Source organism: Cherax quadricarinatus, chromosome 24 (genome assembly GCF_038502225.1).
Source record: "Cherax quadricarinatus isolate ZL_2023a chromosome 24, ASM3850222v1, whole genome shotgun sequence".
In the NCBI taxonomy this organism is placed as follows: Eukaryota; Metazoa; Arthropoda; class Malacostraca; order Decapoda; family Parastacidae; genus Cherax; species Cherax quadricarinatus.
Genome location: NC_091315.1, coordinates 29,761,415 through 29,774,117, shown reverse-complemented (window position 1 = coordinate 29,774,117; position 12,703 = coordinate 29,761,415). Strand labels below are relative to the sequence as shown.

The 12,703-nt window shown below is 40.3% G+C and overlaps 1 protein-coding gene across 2 annotated transcripts in view; it reads left to right on the top strand.

Moving 5' to 3' along the window:
• Window positions 1-11,360, top strand: part of LOC128690882 (calcium-activated chloride channel regulator 2) — a 645,439-nt gene extending 634,079 nt beyond the window's left edge. The window contains exons 13-16 of one of the 2 annotated variants that reach the window (XM_070088300.1): window positions 1,079-1,254; window positions 5,648-5,882; window positions 7,922-8,051; window positions 10,425-11,360. In XM_070088300.1, coding sequence (XP_069944401.1) covers window positions 1,079-1,254; window positions 5,648-5,882; window positions 7,922-8,051; window positions 10,425-11,308 — 1,425 coding nt within the window. In that variant the 3' untranslated portion in view covers window positions 11,309-11,360. Of the gene's footprint in view, window positions 1-1,075; window positions 1,255-5,647; window positions 5,883-7,921; window positions 8,052-10,424 lie in introns of both variants that reach the window. The other variant, XM_070088299.1, reaches the window with a different exon arrangement.
• The last annotated feature ends 1,343 nt before the right edge of the window (window positions 11,361-12,703 follow it).

Sequence of the window (12,703 nt, the reverse complement as noted above, 5' to 3'; positions counted from 1 at the left end):
TGTTGTATCTCGTATAGAGACATACACTTCTCGGTATACACAGAGACATACACTTCTCGGTATGAACAGAGACATACACTTCTCGGTATGAACAGAGACATACACTTCTCGGTATGAACAGAGACATACACTTCTCGGTATGGACAGAGACATACACTTCTCGGTATGAATAGAGACATACACTTCTCGGTATGAATAGAGACATACACTTCTCGGTATACACAGAGACATACGCTTCTCGGTATGAACAGAGACATACACTTCTCGGTATACACAGAGACATACGCTTCTCGGTATGAACAGAGACATACACTTCTCGGTATGAATAGAGACATACGCTTCTCGGTATGAACAGAGACATACACTTCTCGGTATACACAGAGACATACGCTTCTCGGTATGAACAGAGACATACACTTCTCGGTATGGACAGAGACATGCACTTCTCGGTATGGACAGAGACATACACTTCTCGGTATGAATAGAGACATACACTTCTCGGTATGGACAGAGACATGCACTTCTCGGTATGGACAGAGACATACACTTCTCGGTATGAATAGAGACATACACTTCTCGGTATGGACAGAGACATGCACTTCTCGGTATGGACAGAGACATACACTTCTCGGTATGAATAGAGACATACACTTCTCGGTATGGACAGAGACATGCACTTCTCGGTATGGACAGAGACATACACTTCTCGGTATGAATAGAGACATACACTTCTCGGTATGGACAGAGACATGCACTTCTCGGTATGGACAGAGACATACACTTCTCGGTATGAATAGAGACATACACTTCTCGGTATGGACAGAGACATGCACTTCTCGGTATGGACAGAGACATACACTTCTCGGTATGGACGGTGACATACACTTCTCGGTATAAACAGAGACTTACACTTCTCGGTATAAACAGAGACTTACACTTCTCGGTATAAACAGAGACTTACACTTCTCGGTATAGACAGAGATATACACCTGCCTCTAAGATGAACACCTTACCGTTCCCTTGAAAGAATCACTTAACTAATTAACATGATTCGTTGCGTAACTGCGTGTCCCAGCAGCTGGCCTTCGGTGGCTTTGAGGACGACAGGTCGTGGGCGTCTCCCTCCTGCTGTGGTACTGTCGTCCCCTACGCCCATACGCGGGAGTCGCCACCTTTCACACGACAGGTTACAGGACCTACGCTCGATATCCTTGAGGGTCATGTTGTCAGCAGAGACAAGATTCCTCCTGCCAAGTAAGTTGTGCGTGTGTGTGTGTGTGTGTGTTTGTGTGTTTGTGACTTTACATATATAATCACTCATTATCAGTTACCTGTGTGTAATTTAACAACATCTACGCTGATACCACTGACCAGGCAGCCTCATAATGAACATTTATTTACACCGTCAGAGTACACTCAGAATACTTACATTTGTACTCAGAGAAAAATGCTAATTTCGTAATGGATCATTCAGCGCCTGGGGAATGGGAGGTAATGTGGGTTGATCCGAGGGACGCTCCAGTTTCTCGGAACAAGAGCCCTTCACCATCACCAAGGTACCCTTCCCTAGAAGGGAGGAATTAATGTGATTGTGGTAATGTTAGGCGGTCATATGAAAATTAATGGGCTTGGTATATTATATGATTGGTTTGACGATTATTATAATTATTATTATTATTATTATTATTATTATTATTATTATTATTATTATTGTTATTATTATTATTATTATTATTATTATTATTATTATTATTTCTATTATTATTATTATTATTATTATTATTATTATTATTATTATTATTATTATTATTATTATTATTATTATTATTATTATTATTATTATTATCATAAGTAAGTGCAAAGCCTGTATAGGCCATACAGCTCCTGAGGAATAGAAGGTGAGAGGGATTAATCTAAAGAAAGTGAAAGAGTCTTTAATGTATGAAGAAGATATGAATTATTTGAGCATCAACAAACACAAATAAAAAAAAATATGCATGTCTTATTAATTCCAATTTAATGCAGTGGACTAATTCATTTAGTATCGTTGCTATAGTAAAATAAATAGATATGTAGGATTTTGCTGATCACATAAAACTTCTTCAATTGGCTTTGCTTTAGATGTTTCATCAGCTTTTCTCCAGTGACTTAAGACCTTTAACAATACTCGTTAGTGAAACCGGCCTATAATGTATGCTTGAGAGAGAGAGAAAGAAAGGGAGAGAGAGACAGAGAGAGAGAGAGAGAGAGAGAGAGAGAGAGAGAGAGAGAGAGAAGGAGGGAGAGAGAGAGAGAGAGAGAGAGAGAGAGAGAGAGAGAGAGAGAGAAGAAGGGAGAGAGAGAGGGAGAAAGAGGTAGAGAGAGAGAGAGAGAGTGAGAGAGAGAAACGAGAGAGAGACAGAGAACACCACTAGGAAGGGCCCAACATTACCTTGTCAAGAGTCCCAGCTAAGTGGAGGTTATACAGAGCTGACTAATTAACCTGCCCAGCCAGTGTAAACAAGAAAGTATTCGGTAGTCGTTTATTACGAATTAAATTGAGTTCGTAGGCCATAGGGTTTTGAGGAAGGTAAGGATAAATTTACTGCGAAGTTCTGTTTTCAGATCGTCCCTATTAGAATTTCCGTAGCTCATCAATAAAGCACTGGACCTTCCAGTCCCAAGACCACGGTTCAATTCCCCCATTTATCTCTCTGCTTCTATATATATCACAGTATCATGGAAATGTGAGAAATCACGAAAGTGCTTGGTAGATCAATCTTGTTTTTATGGTGGTTGTCTTGCATATTGTAATATCACCTGTTTACTATGATCATACTCCATGTGTGTTTGGTTTACCTGGAGTTTACCTGGAGTGAGTTCCGGGGGTCAACGCCCCCGCGGCCCGGTCTGTGACCAGGCCTCCTTAGGTCAGTGTCCCAGGATGCGACCCACACCAGTCGACTAACACCCAAGTACCCATTTTACTGATGGGGAACATAGACAACAGGTGGAAAGAAACACGTCCAATGTTTCTACTCTGGCTGGGAATCGAACCCAGGCCCTCACCGTGTGAAGCGAGAGCGTTAACCACCAGGGCACCATGTTTTTTTTTTTTTTTTTTTGCGTTCATGTTATATCTTAGTTGGAGGAGAGTGTACTCATAGAAATTGGTAATCGTCTTCGTTATAGTGATTTGAGGGGATTTGTGTGAAAATGGGTGTTAGTCTGTTATGTTGATCTTAGTTTATGGTGATTTTGGTGGTGGTTTGACTGTATTCAGTGGTGTTTTAGTAGTATTCAGTGGTGTATTTGGGAGTACTCAAAATTATATTTTGGAAGTGTTTCAGTGTTGTTTGGAAATGTTCAAAGGTATTTTTGTGAGTATTCAAATGATTTATGAGAGTGTTTTGAAGGTGTTCAAAGTAAAGTGAGGTGTGTGTGCATATTAACTTCGTAATATGTAAAATTGTGACTAGTGAATTTATCGAAAAGTGGTTATAAGTTGTAAGTGTTGTGGTGACTTTTTCTGATGAAATAGTTAAAACGAGAAAAATGTCTAGACTTGTGTTGTATTTTGTAAAGAAATTGTGGATTGTTGTGGGTATTAACGAAAAAAAAAGTGAAATTATTTGGGTTATCCTGGGTTAAGAGTGAAAAATGTGTAGGGGGAAGTCGACAAGATTCAGCCTGTGTGTGTGGGGTCATCACGTGACGTCACTGACATAGGGGGAAGTCGACAAGATTCAGCCTGTATGTGTGAGGTCATCACGTGACGTCACTGACCGCCGAGTAAACACAGGTGGGGGTGACATCACACTTGTTTAGACCTGTAGTAAGAGAAAGTACCATGCCCCATAGGAGGAGTTCATTTGAATGCTTACCCCCAGAGGGGAGAATCCAAAAACTTGATCCAAGGAGATGGAGTCTTGGTATTATCGAGAAAAACTTGATCCAAGGAGATGCAGTCTTTGATTTCGAGAAAAACTTGTTCCGAGGAAATGGAGCAGGGAATTTGAGATGCAAGTGGGAGTCCATTTTGAATGCTTACCCCCACTGGGGGGAATCCAAAAAACTTGATCCAAGGAAGTAGAGCAGGAATATTTGGGGTGAAAGTGGGAGTCCATTTTGAATGCTTACCCCCAGAGGGGGGAATTCAGAGAACTTGATCTGAGGAGACCATAAGAAAATGAAATTCAAAAAAAAATCGAAAAAAAATTGGGATGGGGTGAAAGTGGGAGGGGGAACCTCAAAAATTTGATCTGAGGAGATGGAGAGCACAAGAAAATAAAATTCAAAAAAAAAATCGAAAAAAATCGGAAAAAATTCGGGGAGCGGGGGCGATCCGGACGACGCTGCAGAAGGCGCTGCAGAAGGCGCGGGCGGGCGCGCAGGCGCAGAAGGAGTCCGCTCAGGAAAGGGAGCCACTCAGGAAAAGGAACCACTCAGCCGCAGACCTTTTCAGGAGGAGCCACTCAGCCGTAGGAGCCACTCAGCCGCATTCATCACTACTTATATATATATATATATATATATATATATATATATATATATATATATATATATATATATATATATATATATATATATATATATATATATACATATATATATATACATATAATATATATATATATATATATATATATATATATATATATATATATATATATATATATATATATATATATATATATTTATATATTTATTTATTTCCCTTGAAGGTAGAAGATGTAAAGAAGATCTAACAGTATATCATAAGAAGCCCATTAGTGCTAACCTTAGTTTGCACTCGGTTATACTTCCTCTTGAAAACACACACACAAACAAGTTCACTTAATATCGCAATAAATCTGATTTATAGTATTGTCCCTTCATAAAGATAAAATGTACATTTATGAAATGAAGTTCGTGAAGAGAAATTCTTGAAATATTTAAGTTAACGCTTTTATTATAGTTATTTTTATTAGTCACGGGAATCACTAAGCCTCCTCAGAATTATCAAGTGATACTTACGAGTGGGAGGGTGATTAGGTAAGATTAAATCAATCAATCAATCAATCAATCAATCAAGTTTATTCTCTATAAGGGTTACAATGCGGGGTTTACAGATTTTGAATATTGTGTGGTTTACAAGTTTTAAAATACTACTTACAGAGGGGGCCACTAGGACACCTAGCATGGCTAGGCATTTTGGGCAGACTTAGATTAATTCTAAACTTTAAATTATTACAGATTATGGTATTAAAGCTAAGTGACTACATTATAGTTTGTGAGTTTAGCAATGTGAATGCTTTTGTTTTGGCATAATACATAGTGTCTATATTGGAGTATCATAGGAAAACTTATGACTAGTTAGGATTCATTATTTTAAGATTAAGATTCGTATTTCTGTGTTTATAGTCAATGGGTGAGTGTAAGTGTGAACCACCAGGTGGTTTACATGTAGTTAGTTGACGGGGTGTATCGGGGTGTATCAAGAAAGAAGGTTAGCTACAGTTTTTTTAGTCAAGAGTCCCTCACAAACATTAATTCACTCTTCTGAAGGGACGCAATTATGAGCGACTTCATAATGATCCAGTACAGACTGAAATGGGATCTTGTGCTTTATCTCCACTTTATGAGTTGTAAATCGTATCGGCCATGGTATTATGACCTTGTTCTTCAGGATCATGGACCTGGTGGCCTGGGTGAACCACTCCAGCGGACGGGTGGTGCTCGACTGGACAGCGGTGGGCGAGGACAGGGACTGGGGACGTGCTCATGTCTACGAGGGTTACGTAGCTCCTACCAAGTCTCAGGCGGCTCTCAAGTGCACAGGAGAGAGGATCAGAGGACTCCCAGTTCCAGCTCCGGCAACTAACAAGGAGAGGGCGGCCGTCGCTCTCACCGTCCATGAGAAGGTGAAAAATATTTGAGTGTTACTTATGGAGAGGAAGGGACGCCGAGCAGTAGTATGATTTACTTTTCGTTTTTTTTCATCCTAGTGAAAATTTATACTTTTGTTCCAGGAATATATACTGGTAGAAGGCTGAATAATTAATTTATGTTAATCGCTAAATCCATGTGGGTCATTCAAAAAGAAGGTTGAAGAGTTATGAAGGGGCTATGGATGCTAACTCAATTCATATCCTGAGTGTCCGTGGTTTGATCCCCGGCACTGGTGGAAAGGTTGGGCATGTTTCCTTACACCTGCTGTCTCTGTTCGCCTAGCTGCGAGTAGGTACCTGGGTGTTAGTGGACTGTTGTGGGTCACTTCCTGGGGGACAAGGTTAAAGAACTCCGATGGAAATAAGACAAACAGTCCCCGATGACGCACTGACTTAACTGAGTAATCCTGAGTGGCTAACCCTGCGGGTTAAAAATTCGAACAAAATCTTATCACCTCAACATGTTTGTTACTTTGCCACCTATATCTCACTGTAACATTTTTTCAATGTGCGGATTCGGAATCTGACCCTCGAATATTTTCAATGTATGTATTACGAGATATATATTTCAGCTTTGTTCCACAGAGGAGAGATCCCAGGCAGTTAAATGCTTTACTGATACTTTACAATCAGTTAAATCTGTATATATTCTAGTTCGAAAGTGTCACAAAGGGATGCTAGCACAGGGCAGTATTCCAAACGAGAGAGCAAACATGCTTTGAAGAATGCCATCAATAGCGCAGTATCGCTTGTTCTAAATGTTCACATCATCCACCCTGTAATTTTACTTTGCCGAGGCTATGAGAGCTTTGATATGCTCTTGATTGTGTCGATAAGGAATCATGTTGACTTTAACTCTATAGTAACAAGTGAACATTTTTACCCTTGGACCACGAGTGTCAAATGTTGCACTTTGTATGTTAGGTCGTTTGTCAGTCATTATTATCACTACCCTTTAATATTTTCATATCCTATAAGTATATATATATATATATATATATATATATATATATATATATATATATATATATATATATATATATATATATATATATATATATACATATATATACATATATATATATGTCGTGCCGAATATGTAAAACTGGTCAATTACCAAGAACTCATTTAAAATTAAATCCTTTCTAAAATTTTCTCTTATACGTTTAAAGATATATTATTTTCATTAATGTTAATGTAAAAATTTTTAATTTTGCACCAAAAGAATCTTAGAAAACTTACCTAACCTTATTATAACAAGAACAATTTATTTTAGCCTAACCCAACTAAATACATTTTAGATTTGTTTACAGTAATTTAATACTAAACAAACACAGTGAAATATATTTTTTTCGTTAGGTTCAGAATGATTTTGGCGAAATTACTGCATACACAAATTTTCGCTTGTCCTATATGGCGTTGCTATTTAAGCCAAGATCGTAAGTTCTGCCTATTCGGCACGACATATATATATATATAATATATATAGTGTATGGAAAGAAAAAGATAGACATCACTGCTAAGCATAACGTTATATTTCATTGTTCAATGGAAGTTTGTATTAATATGTAATGGCAATAGATTACATTTATGTGAAGCACTAAACTATTGCTGTTCATTCAGCGCAAGCAGTGATGGAAACTGGACCCTCCGTCCGCTGTTCGCGATATAAGCACACTGCTATTTATTATACATTTATCCTTCCCAAGTGATCGAAATTTTGCTGTTTCATTATTATTATTATTGTTATTATTATTGTTATTATTATTATTATTATTATTATTATTATTATTATTATTATTATTATTAGTAGTAGTAGTAGTAGTAGTAGTAGTAGTAGCAGTAGTAGTAGTAGTAGTAGTAATAGTAGTAGTGTTAGTAGTAGTAGTCGTTACAGTTGTTATTATTGTTATTAGAGTCAGTGGGAAGCGTTAAATCCGTAGAGGGTAGGTTATATATCACCTATTACCAGGAAACAAGAAGAAAAGACTCCCATGTATTTGACATTACAGAAGGTGTTGTGGGTGTGTCTGCGTGCGGTAGACAGACACGGTAACCGAGGTCCACCCAGCAACCCTGCAGCTCTTTGGTTGCCTCGACCCCCAGCCACCGATCAGGTCACCATCAGAGCCAGAGGCCCTGGTAAGTTTTGCTGCTTTCAGAGTCTCGTGTAAAGCGCTTAACCTTTGTGGGCTATTTCTCGCCAGGAGTCGCGGAGGCTCGATCCTCCGTCCTGTAAGCTCGGGAAAGACGCGCTGCCTATCAGTAATTTTGTAATACAGGACTATCAAACAATGTTTCACCCAATTGTGACTTGAACAACGCTCACCTTTGGGCGAAACGATGGCAAATAATGGCTTGTTTTGCTAAGTCTTTGATTTATTCTGTTAGTGCAGGCTCGACTCTTCGTTCGCTGTTCGCTAGTTAACAATATATTTAACTTTATTCACCTCAGTTAGGTCTTACACCTAAATCAATCGTCATTATACATGAATAAAAACGAAATGAATCTATATATCGAATTATGTCAAAAATAAGAATCTTGTGATTTAATGTTTATATTAAGATAGTTGAGGTATATGTGGAGTCTAAAAACGTTATCTATGGAGGCAAAGAAGGGAATGTATGAAAGTATAGTAGTACCAACACTCTTATATGTATGTGAAGCTTATGTGGTCAATGCAGCAGCGAGGAGACGGTTGGAAGCAGTGGAGATGTCCTGTCTAAGGGCAATGTGTGGTGTAAATATTATGCAGAAAATTCGGAGTGTGGAAATTAGGAGAAGGTGTGGAGTTAATAAAAGCATTAGTCAGAGGGCAGAAGAGGGGTTGTTGAGGTGGTTTGGTCATTTAGAGAGAATGGATCAAAGTAGAATGACATGGAAAGCATATAAATCTATAGGGGAAGGAAGGAGGGGTAGGGGTCGTCCTCGAAAGGGTTGGAAAGAGGGGGTAAAGGAGGTTTTGTGGGCGAGGGGCTTGGATTTCCAGCAAGCGTGCATGAGCGTGTTAGATAGGAGTGAATGGAGACGAATGATACTTGGGACCTGACGATCTGTTGGAGTGTGAGCAGGGTAATATTTAGTGAAGGGATTCAGGGAAACCGGTTATTTTCATATAGTCGGACTTGAGTCCTGGAAATGGGAAGTACAATGCCTGCACTTTAAAGGAGGGGTTTGGGATATTGGCAGTTTGGAGGGATATGTTGTGTATCTTTATACGTATATGCTTCTAAACTGTTGTATTCTGAGCACCTCTACAAAAGCAGTGATAATGTGTGAGTGTGGTGAAAGTGTTGAATGATGATGAATGTATTTTCTTTTTGGGGATTTTCTTTCCTTTTTGGGTCACCCTGCCTCGGTGGGAGACGGCCGACTTGTTGAAAAAAAAAATTAAGATAATTTTGTGAGTGAGGGGCTTGGACTTCCTGCAAGCATGTGTGAGCGTGTTAGATAGGAGTGAATGGAGACGAATGGTATTTGGGACCTGACGAGCTGTTGCAGTATGAGCAGGGTAATATTTTGTGATGGATTCAGGGAAACCGGTGAGCCGGACTTGAGTCCTGGAAATAGAAAGTGCAATGCCTGCACTTTAAAGGAGGGGTTTGGGATATTGGCAATTTGGAGAGACTTCTGAACTGTCGTATAAGAGCGCCTCTGCAAAGACAGTGATTATGTATGAGAGAGGTGAAAGTGTTGAATGATGATGAAAGTTTTTTCTTTTTGAGGATTTTCTTTCTTTTTGGGTCACCCTGCCTCGGTGGGAGACGACCGACGTGTTAAAAAATTAAGATTTTGATAATGGAAAATGTAATTATTATTATTTTTATATTCATACAGGAGCGATAAATCCATAGGGATGATCAAGTCCCTGGCAATAGGAGGTTATAACCATTGTTATTTTATGTAGTAACCTATATAATAATCTCAGTTGTATGCGTTTATATGAAAACATATCGTTGGACGTTATACATAATTCAGATTTCGAGGTAATGAATGCCATATATTTTATTGTTGTGAAAGCGTATCTGAGGATACTTTAAAAAATCTTTCGACCCATAAGTGTGCTCGTTATACAGGGGGTTTCACTCTTAGGAGGCCCAGAGTTATACTCCCGTAGTTGTAACCGGCTTTTTTGTATATTTCTGAAATAAACGATAACTCGGGGTCTTTTACTTCTAAGAGATCAAGAGTTAGCGTTTAACACATCGGCCGTTTCCCACCAAGGCAGGGTGGCCCGAAAAAGAAAAACTTTCACTATCATTCATTCCATCACTGTCTTGCCAAAGGCGCGCTTACACTACAGTTATGAAACTGCAACATTAACACCCCTCCTTCAGAGTGCAGGCACTGTACTTCAGACATAATATACAACATGATGGTTACTACTACGGGAGTACCAACTCTGGGCCTCCTACGAGTAAAACATCCTGTAGCAGTAGTTATCATAAGCAGTGAATGTGATGTAGGTTGGAGCATTTATTTCCTGACGCTGTCTCTTGTTTCCCGCTTAACAGGAGGATCGGGTTTGTCTTCAGGTCTGGGCGGGTACGGTGCGGATGCGGGTATAGTGGGCAGCGAGAAGGCCGCAGTGATCAGTGGGTGTGTAGGAGGCCTGCTGCTGGTGGTGATCCTCGTTGCCACTTACTGCTACTGCCTGCCGTCTACTCTCAAGCGACGCCTCAACAGGCGACGCCAGCAACCTGAAGACCCGGAGAAGGCCGCCGCTAGTCTAGTCAACGGCGGGAGTGTCGTGGTGAGGTCCTCCTCCCGCGGCAGCATCCTACTCAACCAGGACCCTGAATCTTCGCGCCAGGACGCCACGGACCTGGCCGATACTCCTTCTGAGGAGAGAAGGGCTACTTGCAAGTCTCCAGAGCTCCAGCCTCCTGCTTGTGAGATCATGCACGTGGAGCAGGTGTCCCCTTCCCCTCTTAGGCGGGAAGGAGACGGCGAGGAAGTTATGGGACGTCGGGGACTCTCTATGTCTATTCCTGACGTGACCAAAGTGGAGCGCTGCTCACGGGAGGCAGAGGAACCTCCTAGTATGCCTACCGTTCCCACCCCACAGTTCTACACGCTGGGGCGCCATACTCGGGCCACTAACCGGAGTCCTCTCCGTGGTCCTAACGGCCATATCTACGGCTCTAGCGACCTGAGTTACCAGCAGGAGCAGCAGCAGCACCCCGTCAGGTACAGCACCGTGGGCGCCCCGCAGTACTACAGCGTCGTCCGTCCACATCCAGTACCCGTGTCGCAGGAGCCATACAGTGACGACGACGCACAATACTCAGATCAGCTCCTGTGTGACGATCGCGGGGCATCACCGCCCCCACCAGCGCCCGCAGATCACGCCCACGCCTACAGTGACCTGCACCGGCACTCCGCTGCCCTCTTGTAGGATGCTACCTGGGACACATCCCACAACCGAAGTATATTATTATGTTTCTGAATGCTCAGTATGGAGGTTACGTAAGGGGGTTTGCTGCTAACGTCAAGAGATTCGTACGACAATCATATGGAATATATCACTTCAATTGACATATCAGTTACAAACATTCCTTTATATTGGGGAAAAATTATTACAAATTTAGTTTTTTTTTTAAATCAAAGAAACTATGATAGAGTGGATTTTATTTTGTTTGATTAAAATATCCAATGAAATATCTTAGAGCTATTTTTTACCCTTTTTTCCTGTTTTCACTTTATCGGGGAAAGCACAACGTTACAAAGATATTAATACCAACTAGATCGGTTATCACTTATACTAAAAGCAGCTGACGCTAGAGAGTGTACGACCATTAGCTGGCCCTGTCAGGTCAGGTGCTTTTGGTCTGTTTACCGCTGTCAGCTGATTTTGGTCGGATATCAGCTGATCCTGATTCGTGAACGGCTGATCCTGGCCTTTGTGTGACTACTGACTCTAGCAAGCTGAACTGCCGGTCAATCAGACGACATTAGCAGCTTTGAACACGTTTATCTACTGCCTCCCCATCTCTTTCAACGTAAAAACATTAAGGATTCTTAGCCAATCAGAGGGAAACTTAATTGGTCATTCTGAGCTATTGATCACAGATTTCACGTGCGAAATCTAATGCTCTTATAACATTGTTATAATAGTAATAATAATTATTATTTTATTATTGTTGTTTTTGCCGTTATTATTATTATTATTATTGTATCTTATTATTAATGTTCTTATTATTATTATTACATTCACTGGGGAGCTCTAAGCCTGTTGGGGTTACAAAGCACATAATGTACTGGAGGGCATTCAGGCTTGATTTAAGGAACTGGAGCACAGGACTAAATTTCTTTATATGAAAATTCTGGATAGGTAAAAGTTTCTGAAGTCCTTTGCATCACCATATGAAAGGGAATTAATTTACACATGATCCAACACAGGGAAAGGTAGCTCCCTTTCCCTGGATCAAGAGTTCTAAATCAGCCTCAACTCGCCCCTTCCCTACTCTTCCAAATGGAAAGAGAGAGGAGAGTTTGACATGTAAATCTGCTTCTTTATGTGGGTCTGTACACATAAGTAGTCTCGCCTAATACACTCAAAGACACAGATTTCGGTTTCATTTTAGGCCCAGACTAGAACTTTATTTATGTAACGTTGACCTGCCCGATAAAGAGTAAAACGGAATCCCATACATCAATCACTGGCTTAATGGAGGGGTAACGCAACACAGTAGAGCAATGCTTTAACACGTAACATTTTGCTCGAAGTCATGATTCAAAAATGCTCATCTTTAAAGCATAACGTTGTGTGGTATAAACCTTGATGATAGAT